Here is a 21,533-nt window from a genome sequence, read left to right as displayed (position 1 = left end):
ACTTTGTAAACATCAGAGAGATGCATGAAAGCGTGTTGGCGAGCATATGAACATGCCACAATAACATGGGAGCAAGGCATACAAAAGGCTTGGAATTTTCCATAGCTGCACCAACCTCTATTTAGCTGGACCCGATAGTCTCCATTCGGCCTCCCCTCATTGTGGTCATGTGTTTCCTTTACACTAAAAGTGTGTATATGACGATCGAAGATTGAAATGCCATGTGTGTTAGCTTTTGAGTTTCTTCCTTCATCACTTTCATGTAACTTTCACTTAATAATTGCCTCGATTGTAATATCGAATGCCATTTTTTGCCTCTGGTTGTGAAAAGTGATCCCAACCTAAAGTAGGTTGCTCTCACCAACACGGTTATTGGTAGATTTTTAATTCCTTTAAAGAAGTCGTTCATGGATTCAACAAGGTTTGTTTTCATATGGCCCCACCAACGTCCTTCGTCAAAATCCCTTATCCACTTCTCCAATGGAATGTTATCCACCCACCTTAATGCATATGCATTTGACTATCTAGTTTTCTCATGGTAGTATCAGAACAATGGTTGAGTTAAAGCATACCCTACATTCACCTTTTTTTCCCCGAAGGTTCTTATCTTTGATCTCCCACATGAAATTTTATGTGATATGTATAATGCAGTAGACATGGCTAGAAGGAGGATTATGCCATTCATTCTTAAAATTATGTATGCACTCTCAATAAATGCATGTCTGTCAGAAATTAAATAGAGGTTAGGTTGTGGAGCAACGTGTGCTCTGATATTCTTGATGAATAAACTCCAACCACCAAGAGTCTCACCTTCAACCAGAGCGAAGGCAATCGGAAATATGTTAATGTTGTCGTCTTGTGACACTACCATAAGTAATGTGCCCTTGTATTCCCCGTAAAGCCATGTTGCATCAATTTGAGGAATAGGTTTGCAAAATTCAAAACCTTTTACGCATGGTTGAAACACCCAAAATAGTCGATGTAATATTCTATTTCCACTAACATAAGTTATGTCCGGCGTATATGCTGGCAATGTCTCCAAAATGGTAACAGTTCCCGGAGCATACGTCTTAAGTGCAACCAAATATTTTGGAAGTTCTTTGTATGAATTCTCCCAATTTCTGAATACTTTTTCAACAACCTTTGTTCTTGAAATCCATGTTTTCTTGTATGAGGGAGTATAATTATATCGTGTAACGATATCAGTTCAGAGTTTAATTTACGGTGATCTTGTGAAATATTAGTGGTGATGTAGGTATGAGGTGGATGTATGGAATTTATCTTCTATAAATCTCTCTTCTTCCTATAAGACGTTGTCAGTCGAAATGTGCAAGGCACATTACAACAAAGAATGATATACCTTCTCGCATCTGTGCGATGTATGGTATAATCAGCAGAGTTTTGCATGTGGAATTTTTTGATTGCTCGCACACAATCTTCCTTAGTGCGAAGACAGACTCCCACTTTTAACTCACCATCTGACGACATATACGACTTGTAAAAATTATCTGAGGATGACTCATCGTCATCCAAGTTCAAGTTTGTCATATGTTGAGGGGGAAATATACATGACTTGGAGGCAATGGAGCTTGATTATCGTCATCTTCAGTGTTGATGTTCAACAAATTATCATCTTGTATCTCACTTTCTTCTTCTTCATCATCAGCAACATCAACTTCAGCTTCATCTGCATCCACACCTTTAGTTTCATCTGAATTTGCAGGTTCAGATTGATCGATTATCTGAGATTGTTGAGATGGAAGAGTTTGTTGGAGTAAAGTATACAACTCAATATAGTTGAAACCTGAATGTTTGTGACTAACGAACATATTTTCGGCATCTTCATCGTCTCGAACCTTAAACAGATAAAATTTAACGTGGTTGTTTTCAAAATCTACATTTTCAGGATGCACCATTTTGCTCCAAGCATGGGGTTGGTCTAGATTGTCATCCTTATCACCCATCAACCATAATATCTTCTCATTCCTATATGCACAAAAGTAAGTTAATAACTTCATTTTCATTTATTCACTTTACTGATTATTGTCTCTACCTAATTTATTTGAACTTTTTTGGTTTAGATGGGCGGCTCGTGGTATGAGTTACAATAGATGCCCTAAACATTGTATCATTCAATATTGCAATCTTTTGGATCACGTTACACCTGGAGATGTATTGCCACTAAACGAATCAATTTATTTTTAATATTACCCATTTTATGATATAGTAATCTTTTTTTCTTCTACAATTCATTTGGCCTCCATATCTACACTTGGAACATCAACATGAAGTCAGAGAAGAAGATGCAGTCGTTTGGACTGCGTGCACGTTGATCATCAGATTCACCATTGTGGAGATACACCATAGTGACCGTGTCAAACTGTAGTTCGAAATGCTTCAAAATATCCCAGATCTCCCGACTGACCTCAGTCAATGGCACAAACTAAAAACTAGTGAACAATGGAACTTTTCCAATTGGAAGGACTTTGCTAAATCTGAGGGTCGTAAATGGAGGAACCATCGTGACCATGTCTTACATGATCCTGTGGTGCCAACCCCATCTAAACTAACTAATACTTATATGGCTTGGTACATATCGGTTGCAACTAGGTTTGTCTTCGAAGAGAGGTATTTATACGACCCACGACAAACTACTTACACACAATAAGTTTCAACGTCTAATCCTCCAAAAAATTATTAGACATGTTACTCATAACCCCTTATCCAACAAAATTACTGACCCACAAAGCCACAATCAAAACATGCAGACACCCAACCATAATACCAAGAGTGTCCCCCATACCATCGCCAACAAAATAACTATTATCAAGACACCCCAAAATGCATATCCCCCAACACAACATCAAGATATAGCCAAAACATCCAAGGAACATATAACACCAACCTATTCTCATACCATAGCAAAAACGCTTAAACATCATACCATAGCCAAAACGCCCAAATACCACACCATAGCCAAAACACACAAACATCACAACAACCATATGACTTTCAAACACCACAACAACCATTTTAAACTTTCTCCAACGAATCGTTCACACCAATGTCCCTCTTCAATCGTCCAGGTCGCATACCAATGACCCCTTCAGCACATCCCAACTACTTTCGCATGGGTTGGGAACTCAGTTACGATAATGTGTCGCTCCATACACAAGACCTCTTATAAATGGAAGAACTTCTTAAAGATCCTGTTAATGTTCCCGAGACCTCAAATCCTCAAACACCCGGAGTGAATCAACAACGAGAACAACGAGTAAGGATAGTTAAGGGTGTGGAACTGGTGGTCGGTATGACCAACCTCGTCGTCATCATTAGTTTATGTAAAAATACTTTTAATTAAATATTAATTTTTACTATTTAAGCTAAAAAAATCTGCTTGGACACTAGTACTAGACTAATTGATGCCTCATTTATGTATTTATATTCTGACGTCAAATGAATTGACAATAGTCGTCAATTCAATTGACGCCTCCTCTTAAAAATATAAAGTCGTCGTTAATTCATCTGACAACAACACTTCATCCTTATTCGAATGTGGCGTATTTTAGATTGTTTTTTTTTTAAATATGAGTTATTTGAAAAATTAATTTAAAAAAATAAAAAAATAAACCAATTTATCTGTCGTAAATAAACAAAGTTTAAATTATCTTACTCCCAAAACATTTAAATAGTACCAAATACATCAACCGATGGTGAATAAAATTAGTTTACTAAAAAAATATTCTAGCTTTAAATTATTTTATTATTTTATAAAAGTTATTTAAAAATGAAGAGTGTAGATTGGAGTCAACATAATTTGGAAACGAGAGGAGCACTCGTTGGGCCTCACCTCAGGAGCGAGTCGTGCCGACTTGTACGTAGTAACAACACATTTACAGATTTGAAATGAGAGAATCTTTTACAACACCGCCAAAAGCGTCGCTATCAATGCATCCTACAGCACATGTGGAAAATTCTTGTCCTATAATCAACCCAATTTACACCCACTACGTGGAACCTCACTTCACTCATTTTTTCAAACAAAAAGTAAAATCAATTAAATCATACCGTATCTCTTTAGGTCTTAATCATCCAATTTTAGAAAAAAAGAATCATCATAATTTACAATTTGGATAAAAAAGACAAAAAATTATTTTAATTATAAATTAAATCGGATGTTTTCAATGGATTTGACAGTAATTTATTAATAAATTAAATTCAATCATATTTTTAAACATTAATCAATAAATTAAATTAAAAAATTCAAATAAATAATATTTCAATATTGCATCCACTTATTCATTTTTAAATTGTGAATTTTAATTACTAAATTATTTAATAAAAAATAATGTTAAATATAATTTATCATGTTAAAATATAAATTAATATATTTTTTTTAATTTCTATTCCTTTAAAATATTGAATCTCTCTTCTAGATTATTTGACCCAAAAAATTAAATAATAAAAAATATTATTTTTACAATTAATTATTTTTACAGCTATAATAATTGAATTTAAATAGTAAAAAAAAATGGGGCCTAGTTTACCTTGATTGGCTTATCCCCACCTATAGAATGTAGTCACAAAATAATCACTTGCCATCTTATTTTCCTCTACAAAAGATTGAAACAAGTAAACACACCACACACTTTTTTTTCTTCTATCTTCTCTTTTTTTTTCTGCTTCTCTTCTTCTCCATCTACAATGACGGAAACTCAACCCTTGGTAAAACCAACCTACATTTCATTACAAGAACTTCAAAAACACAACAAACGTGGCGACGCATGGATCGCCATTGACGGCAAGATCTACGACGTTTCAAAATGGGCCAACTACCATCCCGGCGGTGAAGTTCCTCTCCTTAACCTCGCCGGCCATGACGTCACCGACGCATTCCTCGCTTTCCACCCTCCCTCCGCCTACAAACATCTCGACGCATTCTTCACCGGAAATTACCTTCGTGATTATACTGTCTCTGAAGTGTCTCGTGATTACCGGAGTTTGTTCTCCGAACTCACCAAATTAGGTTTATTCGAGGATAAAGGACACGGTGTTTTGATCTTGCTTTCGTTGATTGTTGTTATGTTCTGTATCAGTGTTTATGGTGTTCTGTTTTCTGATAACATGGTTGTTCATGTGCTTTCGGGTGGTTTGATGGGGTTTCTGTGGATTCAAAGTGGTTGGCTTGGTCATGATTCTGGTCATTATCAGATCATGGTGAACCGGAAATGGAATCGGTTTGTTCAGATCCTTTCTGGTAATGTTCTCGCTGGTATAAGCATTGGATGGTGGAAATGGAATCATAATGCTCATCATCTTGCCTGTAATAGTCTTGATTTTGATCCCGATCTTCAACATTTACCGTTTTTTGTGGTGTCTTCGAAGTTTTTCGTTTCCCTTACCTCTTGTTTTTATGGTAGGAAGATGAACTTTGATTCTTTTGCTAGGTTCTTGGTTAGTTACCAGCATTGGAGTTATTACCCTGTTATGTGTTTTGCTAGGCTCAATTTGTTTGCTCAATCGTTTTTCCTGTTACTGTCCAATAGAAAAGTTCCTAACAGAAAGATGGAGCTTTTAGGGTTGCTTGCTTTTTGGATTTGGTACCCTTTATTGGTTTCCTTTTTGCCTAATTGGCGTGAAAGGGCTTTGTTTGTGATGGCTAGTTTTGCTGTGACTGGTATTCAACATGTTCAGTTCACTTTGAATCATTTCTCTGCGAGTGTTTATGTCGGTCCTCCGACTGCTCATGACTGGTTTGAGAAGCAAGCTAGTGGAACTCTTGATGTTAAGTGTTCGTCTTGGATGGATTGGTTTCATGGTGGTTTGCAGTTTCAGGTCGAACACCATCTGTTTCCGCGGCTTCCGCGGCGTAATCTAAGGAAAATCGCGCCATTGGTTAAGGATCTGTGCAAGAAACATAACCTTCCTTACACTTGTGTGTCTTTCTGGAAGGCTAATGTACTTACCGTTCAGACGTTGAGGAATGCTGCTTTGCAGGCACGGGATCTTACGAAACCAGTTCCAAGAAATTTGGTTTGGGAAGCTGTTAATACTCATGGATGAAACAGCGAATTCCAGAGTGAACCTTTGTAAGTTTTGCTGTCATGTAATCCTTAGTATTTGAAGAAAGAATAATAACTGATTTGCAAATTGCTTAGCGGCTTAGATTTGATCTGTAATTGTCTTAGCTGCGTGATTTTCTATCAAGTATAGGTTAGAAAGAAACTACTGATACCGGTTCATTTGAGGTTTTATAGATTTTCATATTTTGTAATTTGCTTATCTTCATGATTGAAGAGTGGGATGTAAGTGCAATTTAGTTTGTATGTTTGATTTCCTTATGCAAGAATGTGTTTCTACTACATAACGATCTGTGTTATGCCTGCTGGGAATTCATTGTCGTTTGGAACAAAAATTGTACTTCATGTTAAATTTGAATTCTCTGAAATGAAATATTTTTTGCCATTTCATGTCTTTAATTTCACTTCTTTTCTACGGTATAAATTGGTTTGTGAACTACAAGTGAAATGGAGTTTGTTACACTTAAAAAGGTGGAAACATTCTCATTTTCGTAATGCTTCTTCACCTTTTGTGATATGTAATGGTTATGCTATCAAGAGTGCATTTCATAGGTTACATGTGTTACTAGTTGATTGCTAATTTTTGAGTATGTAGTTAATGGATTTGGATTTCCCTACTTTGGAGACCATACTAGAGTCCCCTAGAGTCCCCTACTTGTGAACATGCATATCCTCATCCATTGATAGGGTAAGGGGTTTTCACCTTTAAGATATTCACATCATGAGGATATATGTGTTCACAAACAATGACATATCCCTATTTAACCATCTATATTTAAGATCAATGAAGGGACATATTTATTGGTTACAACACAATCATGCTCTAACTAGAAGGGACATATTTCTAGGTTATATGCAGTGGTTGAGCTTTGGTTTTATTATTGGCGTTACTAACTTAAAAAGGTTGCTTATAATCTGGTATGAATTATTACTCTTTGGTTGCGAAAACACGAAGAAGCTTCACTTCTTGACTTAAATGTTTTGCTGTTGGGAGGTTTTTGTCATTTTCTGTTCACTCTGCATTATTATGCTTCCAATCCAAATGCTGTTAAACTGCTTATGTACCAATTTGTCATCCAGTAAAATAATTTTCTTGGTTCATGTTCTTTAGCCACAATCTTCATATCATGTGCAGGATCAGGAAGCTGTGCTGATGTAGACATCTGAAGTACAAGTGTTTCATTGGCATCCATGTTTTTATAAAGCAACTAGGGATTGTGAATTCTTGTTATACTTTTTATATTGTGCCAATTAGATGATTGCACCAGTAGTTTTTCTACTGCTTATGAAAAGGATTTTTGCATATTATAGTGATTATTTTGTTTGAGGACAAAACAGCATTAGTGTTGTGTCAAAGACAAATTTAGATCTCAACATCATCTAGGGTGTAAATTTGTGACAATAACACCCTTTTTCTGAAGTGTCACAAAATATCTCATTATCTACTTAGTGCATGTGACCAATGTGAGATGGGGTCCCCATTTTTCAGGAAAGTGTGCATTTTGTTAATGAAAAGTTGGAATATAAACTTAAATTTGAAAACTTTATTTTATTTTATTCTGACCATAGCATTATTAAATATTAAGTTAATCTCAAAGGGGCTAGATGGAAATAAAGTATTTACTTGACAGAAAAGTTTGAAATACTAATACTCCATGAAATCTTGGAACACAAAGGAAGAACAACTTAGTCTTATTTTACATGAATCATTTCACTATAATGTGTTATTCATGCCCATGCTTTTATTGAAATTGTTAATCTCAAAAAAATAAAATTCAATAAGTTATTTTATAGTTTTACTAGGTCCCTAGTCATCTCTAATTGTCGGACTTCTCTTTTTGATTTAATATTCTTACCACAACATCAATCGGTCTTCTTTCTACATGCATAAATCATCTAGGTCTATTTTTCACTATCTTTTTTACTATAGGTGTTACTCCAATATTGTCTATAGTATTGTCATTTATATTATCATGTCTAATCTCACCACACATCCAAAATAACATTCTCTACTACACTTTATTCTCGTGTTGATTCTTAATAACCTAATATTTTGTCTTATACAACATCACAAATCAAAGCGCAACCCGATAAAACTTTCCCTTCAACTTGAGCGATATCTTTGTTTAATATAAAATCTATGAAGTCTTCCTCCATTTCAGCTACAAACATGAACTCTATAGTTTACATCTCCTTCTATTTCTCCATCGTTTTGTAGTACGGATCCGAAATATTTAAATCGCGTACTTGTGGTATGATATGGTCTCCAACTTTCACCTCTAGATTAGAAATGTGAATGCATCTTACTCAAGAAGTAGTTTTGATGAAGAAAAAAGATCCCAAAGAAGATTTTGAACCAAAGTTATAACATGTGTATCAAGGGAAGATAATCAAGACATAAGTAAATGGAATCATATTCAGAGGGAAGATAATCAAGACATAAGTAAATGGAATCATATTTAGAGGTACTTGTTGCAATTTATGCTATAAGACATTTCAATGCTCCGAAAAATCACGCAATTGTCTTACATTATCATTCATATGTACGTATCATACCATCTCTAAAAATTTCATTTTTAAAGCTTATTGGAAAAAGTGTATTTGAATACCACATTTGGTATCCAAACATTGGATGAACAAAATGCAAAATTTTCAAATTTTAATGGGTGGTATTCAAATATCATATATGGTATCCGAATATCAGATGAACACCATTCAATTTTTTCAGATTTTTAAGGGTGGTATTCGAATACCATATATAGTATCCGACTTCAAATTTTGAATTTTAAACGTATTTTTGATGTGGTATTTGAATACCACATTAAGGCTTCTGAATACCAACATGGAACCATGTATTTTTTTCAAAATCAAATTGTTCTCCAATCATTGCATTGATTAATAGTTGCATTACATAATTTTTTAAGGTTTAAAAATCAATGTAATGTTTCATGAATGATTCTAAAAGAATATGCATCTCTTCATGAGAATGATTCATGGTGTATATAAGATGGACTTTTCAAAATTTAGATTTACCTCTTTCTAACATTCAAAATTTTCATATCAATTCAAACATATTATCAAGTACTCATTCATTAAAACTTTGAATTGTAACATATTGAAAGAGAAGATCCAAAGATAAAATTTTGGATTTAAAAACAAGACAATACTTCTTCAAATTATTCAAAGTTTCTTATGATTTAATCATCAAAGTGTGTTGTGATTAGTTGTGTGTAATAAGAGAGAATGATGTGCTTTCTCAAGATTGTTTGTAAAAAGAAAGTATGCTTTCTTGAGTGTGTAGGAAGATTGTGAGAGAAACCTTAGTGTGAGACTTCTACAAAGATCTAACATAGTAAAAAATAATACTAAGAATAAAAACAATTAATACTAATAATAAAACAATACCTTATCTCAATACTACCTTCGAGGTGATGCATATACACCATAAGCATCCATCTTGTCACATTTATAAGTAATCTAAGATCTCCGAAGAGACTTTGTAAAGGGCCGACAAATTGATCTTAGGAATTAACAAAATAGGTTTTGATGGACTTCTCTTTCTGATCTAATATTCTTACCACAAAATCAACCTGCCTTCTTTCTACATGCATAAATCATCTAGGTCTATTTTTCACTATCTTTTTTATTATAGGTGTTACTCCAATATTGTCTATAGTATTGTCATTTATATTATCATGTCTAATCTCACCACACATCCAAAATAACATTCTCTACTACACTTTATTCTCGTGTTCATTCTTAATAACCTAATATTTTATCTTGTACAACATCACAAATCAAAGCGCAACTCGATAAAATTTTCCCTTCAACTTGAGCGATATCTCTGTTTTATATAAAATCTATGAAGTCTTCCTCCATTTCAGCTACAAACATGAACTCTATAGTTTACATCTTCTATTTCTCCATCGTTTTGTAGTACAAATCCGAAATATTTAAATCGCGTGACTTGTGGTATGATATGATCTCCAACTTTCACTTCTAGGTTAGAAATGTGAATGCATCTTACTCAAGAAGTAGTTTTGATGAAGAAAAAAGATCCCAAAGAAGATTTTGAACCAAAGTTATAACATGTGTATCAAGTGAAGATAATCAAGACATAAGTAAATGGAATCATATTGAGAGGTACTTGTTGCAATTTATGTTATAAGACATTTCAATGCTCCGAAAAATCACGCAGTTGTCTTACATTATCATTCATATGTACGTATCATACCATCTTTAAAATTTCATTTTTAAAGCTTATTGGAAAAAGTGTATTCAAATACCACATTTGGTATCCAAATATCGGATGAATAAAATGCAAAATTTTCAATTTTTAATGGGTGATATTCAAATACCATATATGGTATCCGAATACCAGATGAACACCATTCAATTTTTTCAGATTTTGAAGGGTGGTATTCGAATACCATATATAGTATCCGACTTCAAATTTTGAATTTTAAACGTATTTTTGATGCGGTATTTGAATACCACATTAAGGCTTCTGAATACCAATCTGGAACCATGTATTTTTTCAAAATCAAATTGTTCTCCGATCATTGCATTGATTCGTGTTTTGATAAAATCTGAATAGTTGTATTACATAATTTTTCAAGGTTTAAAAATCAATGTAATGTTTCATGAATGATTCTAAAAGAATATGCATCTCTTCATGAGAATGATTCTTGGTGTATATAAGATGCACTTTCAAAATTTAGATTAACCTCTTTCTAACATTCGAAATTTTCATATCAATTCAAACATATTATCAAGTACTCATTCATTAAAACTTTGACTTGTAACATATTGAAAGAGAAGATCCAAAGATAAAATTTTGGATTAAAAAACAAGACAATACTTCTTCAAATTATTCAGAGTTTCTTATGATTTAATCATCAAAGTGTGTTGTGACTAGTTGTATGTAATAAAAGAGAATGATGTGCTTTCTCAAGATTGTTTGTAAAAAGAAAGTGGTATGCTTTCTTGAGTGTGTAGGAAGATTGTGAGAGAAGTCTTAGTAAGAGACTTCTACAAAGATCTAACATAGTAAAAAATAATACTAATAATAAAAACAATCAATACTAATAATAAAACAATACCAAATCTCAACACTACCTTCGAGGTGATGCATATACATCATAAGCATCCATCTTATCACATTTGTAAGTAATCAGAGGTCTCCGAAGAGACTTTGTAAAGGGCCAACAAATTGATCTTAGGAATTAACAAAAGAGGTTTTAATTGTCCCAGTGATAATCTTCTTTTTAAGAAAATGACAATCAACTTTATATGCTTGGTCCTATCATGAAACACTGGATTGGAGGAGAGGTGCAAAACTCACCAGTTATCTCACATACAAGTCTCATAGGGCCAACTTCACAAAAATGAAGTTCCTAAAGTAAATGATTTAACCACAGTTAACATCTCAAAAAATTCGAACTAAATTGTTTCTTTTGTATACCCCAAGAGTTAGTCTAGTGGTGGAGGTTTAGGTCCTGAGAGTGCTCATCTCAAAGTCTTAGGTTGAAATAAACAATTCTTAGGTCCTCATCTCAAAGTCTTAGGTTGAAATAAACAATTCTTAGGTTGGGCCATGTCCATCCAGAGCTTTGATTTGACTTTAACAAAGTCCCAGTGGGATTAGTCTCCTTGAATTAGTCGGTCATAAGGTCGGATACCCCTTTCGATCTTACTTATTAACTTATTCTCTAATCCACCTATGAGCATATTCCTTCCACCGGGGTTGCTTCATTTTGACCTATCTCAACAATAGAAATTCAACCAATGACACATCGTCCAATTCGATCACTCTATCGAGTAGAAGTACATGGATGATTCAATCGATTCCTAAGACCTTGAAGGAAGAAAGCCCAATCAAACATCAATCACTTCACGGCGGTCCTAAGGCCAAATACCAAAATTTAAAAAAATATATATATAAAAAAATTGTTTCTTTTCTTTTCAATTGACATTTACTTTGACCTCATAATTTCGTTAAATAGTTCAAATCACTCTATACCTCTATCCTTCAAACACACTCAATTAAATTTTTTCAATTAGCTAATAATTTTACTGTAAGTGTAAAGCACTCATAATTTGTGGATTTTATTCTTCATTTTGAGTAATGACCAATATCTTATTTTAGTCTTGGCCACAACCAATAAATTTTTATGATTTCAAGTGCAGCTATCTGATCACCCTTTGATTTGAAGTAACTATACTACTAAATTACTCTTGGACAAACTTGAAAACCACACATGAAAAATAATATTTATTGGGCACAAACAATAGAAAACACAACGGTGCATTAAAATAATAATCAAAGTATTAAAACCTGTGCCTAAAGTATATCAAATTTTGAACTAGATGTATCCCATAAATTCCCCTGCTTGGTGCTAACTTAAATCAATTGAAACACATTCATATACGTATGTGAGATTGTGAGGTATTTAAGAATGAATCCTATAGATTTGAAATTTGACATGAACTTGTGATTTGAATTTTATTTGTCTATCATTTCATTGACCTAGGAAAACAACTCAATTAAGAATTCTAATCTGTTACATAATATCCTCAACATGTTTTTTGGTGTGACCCTAATTAAACTAGCAACCAATACAAAAATGAAAGAAACTTTGAGTCTAATATACAGCTAAATTTATCAGCTCAAGAAGTTATGTAATATAATTTCATCACCTTTGGAAATTTCAACTCTTTTCTCCAACTCTTCAAAGCTGATCTTTAACATCTCCTAATCTGTCACCAAGCCAACAACTAATGATGTTTGTATTTGGAAAACCGACTTGAGAGTTTGCTCCGGAAAAAATGTAGAAACAGAATAACCATAAAAGTTTATCAAAACCAAATTTCACAAGAAACGGAAAAGTCCATCAAAATACCTTTTGAACTTGCGGTCTCTGTAGATGAGCATCACACTAAGTAAAAACGGGATAAGCGCTAAGCACAAGTGTTCCAAAGAGTGCCCGCTGATAACGTAGTTATTTGCGCGGTAGAGTTTCCTGTCAGAAACAGCTTCAAATTTTGCTAGAAGATAAATTCCTGTGCTAAAAAGATTAGGACTCAAAGCATAAGTTTAGACATAAATATTCGAAATTCATGAGTAAATAAGTGTTACGAAAGTGTGAGGCATACCTATTGATGAAAACCAATATCCTGAGTGAGTATAGTTGGAGGGATACAAAAATGCTGTTACTGCAATAGCTAAAGGAAGAATTAACTGGAACATCAAGCAGAGCCGAATATCCCCGTAAATTCTGCAACCAACTAACTAGCATATCATAATCCAGCATAAAAGTTAGCTGCAACTTCAACACGTCAAAGTATATAACATTTAGAAGAGAGAATAAGCACGAGACTATTATTTAGAGGAGGAAAAAAAAGTACTAACCGTTCATAAACTACGCAGGTAAAGGCTGCGACAAGGAGGGCACACATACAACACAACCCAATCCGCTGGCCAATTCTCTCAACAACCAAACTAGAGAAAAGTGAGGAATATGCCACCATCATCTGCAATTAGTAAAACCATTGAGCTTCTTGATAAAGCGGAAAAAAAAGGAAACTAAGAAGTACACTTGCTTTTCAACTAGCAAAACAAGTGTTTTGTTTGGCGGACTAGTTTTTAACAGAAAACGGATAAAATGCCTACGACTTTAACATTTTCTCTTTAAAAGTGGTCAGTGCTGTCATAAACTAAACAAATGGCGGAATTAGGGGGTGTTTTAAAAAGCTTATATGGCTTGCGTGAGAGTTTGGAATAACTTTTAGAAATAGCTTTTATGGTACGTTTATATGCTGTGTTTGGCTTATTTCCATAAGCTCATATCATAAGCTACAGAGAGCTTATGCGGAATTTTCCACTCATCCCCTCTTCGAATATAGAGATAGTTATTATACTATACATACATAAGTATAAGATTATGGACATAGCATACACATAAACATTTATATTATGAGTCTTATTGAGAAAGTGTTAAATTAAGCTCTTTCTAATTGAATAAACATCTTTATAAGCACTTAAAGCATAAACACTTATCATATAAGTGCTTATGTATAAACTATTTCTGTAACAAAAGATAAAATAAAGTTAAAATGTTTTCATATAAGCTATAAGTTGTTTTCATAAACTATCCAAGGGAATTAATGAAAAAAAGCTGAAAACAGCTTTAGGACATGTCATAGTTTGTTCCTATGACCTTAGCGAAACAATCTTAGAAGTTCTTATGTCAGCAGATAAACTCAGATAAATGGGATCGACGAACTTGATCATTTTAAAGGAAAACAACACAAGAATCACAAACATATTCATATAGAGAGGTATGTTGTAATGGCAATCTAACCAACCGGCAAAGTATCCCACAAGACCCTATTGTTATCAGGCTTCAAATGGTAATAAACAGAACCAAAAGCCACCCCTGTAATTCCAGCATAGAATAGTATCCAAGCCCATGTCTCTGCTTGAGAACTAAGAAAAACATCATCAACAAAAACAGTTCCATAGAACACATCTCATATTAGAATCTAATCAAAGTGGTAAGAGTAGTGAGAAGTAAGTAGCTAACCTTATGGTAAAAAAACCTCCTTCAAGAGTGAGAACTAAGCCAAGAACACCCACAACTAAAAATGGGAAATTTGTGATCACATTCAACGTATTGGGGACTCCTGTGCAAAACCCAGAAACCAAAATCATCCAAACTAACTAACCCAGAAAGAAAAATGAAATCTTTTTCATGGAATAGAAAAGAAAGTGAAAGTGATTACCGAGAAGATTGCGCAAGTCAGCGAATTGATGGTACTTGAGAGAGCGTGGAATTTGGGGAGAGAAGAGAAAGAAGGAGATAGAGAAGAGAAATGCAACAGCAAAAACACGATGAGTTGTTACCTTGAATCTTCTGAATTGTTGTTGTTGGTTTGCAAGTGATAAACAACTCCAACTCAAACTCATCATCGCTTTTCTTTTTCTATTTTCTGTGTTTTCTTCACTCTGTGTTGTTGTTGGTGCTTGTATCGGTTTCTGTGTCTTGGTATCGGTTTGGTAGAACACAAGAGAGAATCATCCGAAAATGACAACCTAGTACATTCATAAATCAAAATCGTAATGAAGTTTTAGTTACAAATTATTTTTTATAAGATTAATTACTATTTGAACATACTTCTACGTTTTTTTTCCATAGCTCATCAAGTGTTAAATGTGTGATACTCTAAAATATGGATGACTTCAATGTCTCCATTTAGAATGATTTTGTTTCGGTGACATCTTCATGGAGCATGAGGCTCGAAAGTTAACATGTATAATAATATTATCTTCCGCGATTCATATGTGAAGGAATCACGATATGATCCTAAAAAAAAGATAGTCAACCGTCTCCTCTAATCATAACTTATACCAACATCGAAAGCAATACGTTAACACATAGAACTTCTCACCTCACATGTTTGACTTCTACGACCAACGTAACCTCACCTTATAAGATTTCTCGCCGCCGCGAGCAAATCCCTATTATAATACCGTACTTCTTGACTCGACAAATAATTAAATAAAACATGTGTAATACATAAATCCTTCAAGTATAATGTTACTCAGCAGAATCAAATTCATATTTGAACCACATAATTAAAAACTAAATAACTCGATAAGCAGTGGAAATTATAAAAATGTTTGGCATTAAAAGCATCGACAACATTATTAATTTGAAAAGTGGTTCATCATAAAAAAGTCAATGAAAAAGATACGTAACATAAACAAATAAAGAACAACATGTTCCCCTCGTGTTACGTATCAGAGCGACTTCCACTGTAAGACTCGATCGATAAACAACTACATAGGCACAATATTGTCTGCAACCTCAAGTTTCTACTAAGGTATATGATTGTCTGTACTCCAGAGGAGAACAGACGCAACAACACAGAAAAGGGGGTGATAACACATTCAAATAATAATTGGTGCACAAAATAATCAGAGTAGATTCACACATCACAATCATGCACCACATTATCACGTATTCATATTTCATCCACATCATGATTAATCACCAATCACACAAATCATACAAGTGTATTCATCATTACACAAACATTTTATTTGCACAACCTCCATGTAATACAGTGCAATATCGACTAAACTCATGTTCGTCACAGTCCCCACTCCGAACTGGACTCACACCTCAATTCTATATGCATGCAATAACAACTCAACATTTAGTTCTTCATGCAAACCGAGTCCTCACTCTGAACCCCAAGCCCCCATTTTGAGTTTCAAGCTCCCACTCTGAGCTTGGAACAAATCACTAGTCCCCATTCTGAACTCGTGACTCGTCTCTTTCACAACAACGACAACAAATATTACAGTCTCACTCTGACTGTAATCACACATGCATTCACTATGCCATGAGTAGTTCTCACTTTGAACCGCTCATCTTATCAATCACCAATAAACATTTACAATAATCACACAATGATACATATAATTCATAATATGCATTCACACATTAAACATACATTCACACATAAATTATCTTGCAATGCACTACCATGAGGTAGCTCTGCACGTTAGCCTTCTAACGCTTCAAACGACATTTCATTTAGACCTACAAAACTAAAGTTACGACAAAAACGTTGAATAATAAAATATGATTCAATTCATAAAATTTTCAAAAATAAGTCTGAGTCAATCGATTAACATCAAGTTCATTTACACACTGCCTCTCAAATTTTTTGCTTATAGACTACATGCAGTCAATTAATCCATTGTATTAATCGATTGTCATAGTTAATTTTTTACTTTTCACACGCATGCAATCGATTGACACAGGATGTCAATCGATTGACATAGTTCAAATTGCCCTATTTTCTCAAAATAACAAGCATGCAATCGATTAACATATGGTGTCAATCAATTGACATCAAACAAATTCCTAAAAATCCAGTTTTCACACTATCGTTCATCTTCCTCCTCACATATCTCTCATTAGCCCATTTTAACTTCATTATAACATTCAAAACACACAAATTCACATTCTATCATGATCAAACATGTCAATATTCATTGATTAACACAAATATATCAATTTTATCATGGATTATTTTATTATGTTCATATCCTAAAACACTCAATTTCAAATCAAATTTATCATGGAATCAATTTGCTCATAAACAAAAAACACCATAACATCAAAAACATAATTTCACAGCAAATCATGACATAAAAACAGAATTATACTCATCATCTATCTGATTATTATCAATCAAATAGAGAAAGAAAACCCTATTGGAGGTTAAGGGAAACCTCTCTACCCTTTCATGATCAAGGCACCCTTAGATACATAATCTCCCCTACCTTGTAATTCCAGCAAAAGCAAGCTCTCAAGCAATCTCTAAGGTCTTCTCCTCCAAGCTCTAGCTCTCCTTTTCTTCTCGTTTTCATGTTCTGGCTAAATGCTCTCAAAAATCCCTTATTACTTCTAATTTAACGAATATATATATAAACACTTAATTAACTTTCCTTAATTCAGATTTTAGCCCAACTAAAACTCAGTTTCTCTCGACTAACCACTTAAGTCTCTATTAATTCACTTTTTACCTCAAGTTTTACTATTCTTTCAAATTATATTAATCTAATTAATTAATCCCCACCCAAACTAATTAAATTAGCACAATTCACCACAAATGTCATCTCCGGTCAAACACGTCATAATTCACATAAAATAATTATTCAAATAATTTAATTAAATAACTAACTAAAAATTACCAATAAAAACCTGGGTGTTACAACTCTCCCCCACTTAAAAGAACTTTCGCCCTAAAAAATTACCTGACGGGACAAACTCTGGATAAGACTCTCTCATCATACTCTTGAGTTCCCACATCACATTGTCACCAGCAGAGCCTCCCCAAACAATCTTCAATGATACGATATCCTTGCCTCACAAGTGCTTCACTTCATCATCCTCAATCCTCAATGGAAAAGTCTCAACTATCAAGTTCTCTTTAACTTTCACATCATCAAACTGGATCACATGAGACAAATCAGGAATGTACTTTCTCACTTGAGACACATATAACACATCATGGAGATTTGAAAGGTATGGTGGTAATGCAACTAGGTAGGTCACATCTCCTACCCTTTGAAGAATTTGAAATGAACCAATGAAATGCGACGTAAGTTTGTTAGAAATGCACAGCCAACACCAGTTACCAGAGTAACTCTTAAGAACACATGATCTCCCTTTTGGAAATCAAGTGTTTTCCTCCTCTTATCATGATAGCTCTTCTGACGACTCTATGACCCTTTCATCTTATCTTGGATCATCTTGATATTCTCAGTAGTTTGTTGAACTATCTCAGGTCCAAGCACAACACTCTTACCAAAATCATACTAACACAAAGGTGTCATACACCTTCTACTATACAATGCCTCAAATGGTAGCATTCCAATACAAGAATGGAAACTTTTATTATAGGTGAACTCAATCAACGACAAGTATTAATCACAAGCACCTTCTTGTTCTAGCACACAAACCCTCAATAGGTCTTCCAAGGATTGGATATTCCTCTTTGTCTGACCAACTGCCTGCAGATGATAAGCAGAACTCAACTTTATCTTAGTACCCACTGCTTCCTGTAAACTCTACCAAAACCTCGCAGTGAACCTCAGATCTCTATCCGACAAAATACTCTACAAAATACCATGCAAGCTAATAACTTTCTAAATATACAACTCGTCTAACTTTCACAATGGATAACTTATCTTAATTTTTATGAAATGAGACAATTTATTCAATCTATCAACAATAACCCATATGGAATCACATCATTTTGTCATCTTCAGAAGACTCATCACAAAATCCATGAAAGTGATGTCCCACTTCCATTTAGGAATACTCAACGGTTGCATCAATCCCGACAACTTCTGATGTTCAATCTTCGACTTCTTGCAAGTCAAACAGGCATAAATAAATTCAACTACTTCCTTCTTATTTCTTGGCCAACAAAACATTTTCTTCAAGTCTTGATACATTTTAGTAACACCAAGATGAATACTCAGACAACTCATATGTCCTTCCTAAAGAATACTTTTCTTAAGCTCTGGCACATCATGCACACGAGCTTTGTCTTTGAATCTCATCAAACCATTCTCATCGATCTTAAAATCATATCCCATACCTTGATTAATTAACACTAGCCGGTCAACCAATCCTAAATAAACTTTCTGACCTTCTCTGATTTCTCCAAGGATACCAATGGTCAGCTTCAACATGCCTAACTTCACATTGCTAGGAGTCTCTTCACACACCAAACTTATGTCTCTTAATTTCTCAATAAACTCCAATTCTCAATCTATAAGCATCGACATATGAAACGACTTTCTGCTCGACGAATCAGCTACGACATTGGCTTTAACAGAATGGTAACTCAAACCAAAATCATAATCCTTCATAAATTTGAGTCATCTCCCCTGTCTCATAGTCAATTCCTTCTAATCTAATAGATACTTCAAACTCTTGTAGTCACTGAACACTTCAAATTTGGAACCAAACAGATAATCCCTCAAAATTTTCAACACGGACACCACGGCTGCCAACTATAGGTCATGCGTAGGATAATTCCTCTCATGAACTTTCAATTGTCTAGAAGCATAAGCCACAACCGGACCATTCTGCAACAATATACCACCCATACCCATCTTTAAATCATTACAATATACAACAAAGGATTCACTTGGACTTGGAAAAATCAAAATTGGAGTTGACGTAAACTTCTTCTTGAGTTCTTGAAAACTCTCTTCACATTAAATGCTCCAAACATAAGCTTGAACCTTTTGAGTCAAGCGAGTCAATGGAAATTCCAAATTTGGAAATCCTTCAAGAAACCTCCGGTAATAACCAGCCAAATCCAGAAAACTTCTTTTCTCCGTAATAGACATCAGAGTCTCCCACTCCAACACTCTATCTATCTTCGATGGATCCATTGTGATACCACTATTAGATATCACATGGCCAAGGAAACTCACTTCCTTTAACCATAACTCATACTTTGATGACTTCTCATACAACTTCTTTTCTTTCAAGGTTTGCAACACAACCTTTAGATGATCCATCTGCTTTTCATCAGACTGGAAATATATCAGAATATCCTCGATGAACACATCCACAAATTGATCTAAGTATGGATGGAATATTCTATTTATGTACTCCATGAACACTTCAAGCACATTAGACACACCAAATGGCATCACTGAATACTCATAGTGACCATATCTCATTCTAAACGCAGTCTTCAACATATCATCTAACTTCATACGAATTTGATGGTAACTCAAACGCAAATCAATCTTTCTAAACACACAAGCACCAACCAACTGATCCATCAAATTATCAATTCTTGGAAGCAGATACTTATTCTTGGTAGTAACCTTGTTCAGTTGTTGGTTGTCAACCCACAATCTTGTGCTACCATCTTTCTTCTTAACTAACAACACCAACACTCCCCATGGAAAAACACTCGGTTGAACAAACTTCTTCTCAAATAGATCTTATAATTGCTTATTCAGCTCATTCAACTCTAAAGCAGACATCCAATAAGGAGCCAACGACACATGACTGGTACCAAGTATTAAGTCTATAACAAACTCCAATTCAAGCTCTGGTGGCAAATCACTGATGTCATATGGGAACATTTCACGAAAATCACACACAACGAGTATATCCATAATAATTCTCTTGCTTCCCCCACTCAAGGACGCAAACACTATGAACACTTGAGTACTCTCTCTCAAGGACATCTCTACCTGCCTCACAGTCATGAAACTCGACTCCGTATTCTCTTCGAATTCAAGAAACTTCATCAACTTATAAAAAAAATTGATAAAAACATGGTTGAACTTCAACAAATTCATTCCCATAATAACATCAAGTTAACTTAGAGGCAAATATACTAAGTCAATCCCAAAATCTCTACCAAAAATTGTCAACGGACAATTCAAACAAACCAACAAAGTAGTCATTGAACCATTAGTTAAGGTATCAATGACCATGTTACCACTCATATAAGACACTTCCAAATTCAATTTTGACACATACTTAACAGATATAAATGAATGTGTCGTAGCCGTATCAATAATAGTAATCAAGGGAATATTATTGATAAAGCATGTACCTCAAATCAAGTTATCAGATGCAATAGTCTCTGCTCCAGACAACACAAAAACTTTCCCTCAAAACTGAGCCTTCTTAGGTTTCTCACACTGAGTACTAATATGACCCCGTTCTCCATAATTAAAACAAGTCATATTATTACTCCTACAGACAACAACTCAGTGACCTAACATCCCACACTTAAAGCAAATCACAATTATGCTCTTGCACTCAAGAACATGGTGTCCAAACTCATTACATCGGAAACATCTCATAGAAGTATGAGCCCCTCCCCCAC

The 21,533-nt window shown here is 34.3% G+C and overlaps 3 protein-coding genes across 6 annotated transcripts; 1 reads left to right on the top strand and 2 right to left on the bottom strand.

The window, feature by feature from the left end:
• The first annotated feature begins 4,596 nt into the window (after positions 1 to 4,596).
• Positions 4,597 to 7,637, top strand: LOC127097864 (delta(8)-fatty-acid desaturase 1). Its single transcript, XM_051036354.1, has 2 exons — positions 4,597 to 6,089; positions 7,216 to 7,637. The coding sequence occupies exon 1, from the start codon at positions 4,705 to 4,707 to the stop codon at positions 6,061 to 6,063; it is 1,359 nt and encodes a 452-aa protein (XP_050892311.1). The 5' UTR covers positions 4,597 to 4,704; the 3' UTR covers positions 6,064 to 6,089; positions 7,216 to 7,637.
• Positions 7,638 to 12,571: 4,934 nt separating this feature from the next.
• Positions 12,572 to 15,404, bottom strand: LOC127097863 (uncharacterized). Of its 4 annotated transcripts, XM_051036351.1 has the most exons (8): positions 15,257 to 15,404; positions 14,865 to 15,174; positions 14,666 to 14,765; positions 14,448 to 14,568; positions 13,492 to 13,613; positions 13,236 to 13,357; positions 12,983 to 13,142; positions 12,572 to 12,839 (listed from the first exon to the last, which is right to left on the bottom strand). In XM_051036351.1, the coding sequence occupies exons 2-8, from the start codon at positions 15,049 to 15,051 to the stop codon at positions 12,812 to 12,814; spliced, it is 840 nt and encodes a 279-aa protein (XP_050892308.1). In that variant the 5' UTR covers positions 15,052 to 15,174; positions 15,257 to 15,404; the 3' UTR covers positions 12,572 to 12,811. The 4 variants fall into 4 exon arrangements, 3 of the variants coding, with proteins under 3 accessions (XP_050892308.1, XP_050892309.1, XP_050892310.1); XR_007793210.1 differs by lacking the exon at positions 15,257 to 15,404 and having other exon boundaries at positions 12,983 to 13,102; positions 14,865 to 15,231; XM_051036352.1 differs by lacking the exon at positions 15,257 to 15,404 and having other exon boundaries at positions 12,983 to 13,115; positions 14,865 to 15,233.
• Positions 15,405 to 20,634: 5,230 nt separating this feature from the next.
• On the bottom strand, positions 20,635 to 21,147 carry LOC127093747 (uncharacterized). The gene is made up of 2 exons (XM_051032653.1): positions 21,091 to 21,147; positions 20,635 to 20,949 (listed from the first exon to the last, which is right to left on the bottom strand). Exons 1-2 carry the CDS (start codon positions 21,145 to 21,147, stop codon positions 20,635 to 20,637), a joined length of 372 nt encoding a protein of 123 aa, XP_050888610.1.
• Between the last annotated feature and the right edge of the window lie 386 nt (positions 21,148 to 21,533).

Source organism: Lathyrus oleraceus, chromosome 6 (assembly GCF_024323335.1).
Source record: "Lathyrus oleraceus cultivar Zhongwan6 chromosome 6, CAAS_Psat_ZW6_1.0, whole genome shotgun sequence".
Taxonomy (NCBI): domain Eukaryota; kingdom Viridiplantae; phylum Streptophyta; class Magnoliopsida; order Fabales; family Fabaceae; genus Lathyrus; species Lathyrus oleraceus.
Note: the sequence above shows the minus strand (reverse complement) of the source record. Positions and strands in the feature narration are given on the sequence as shown.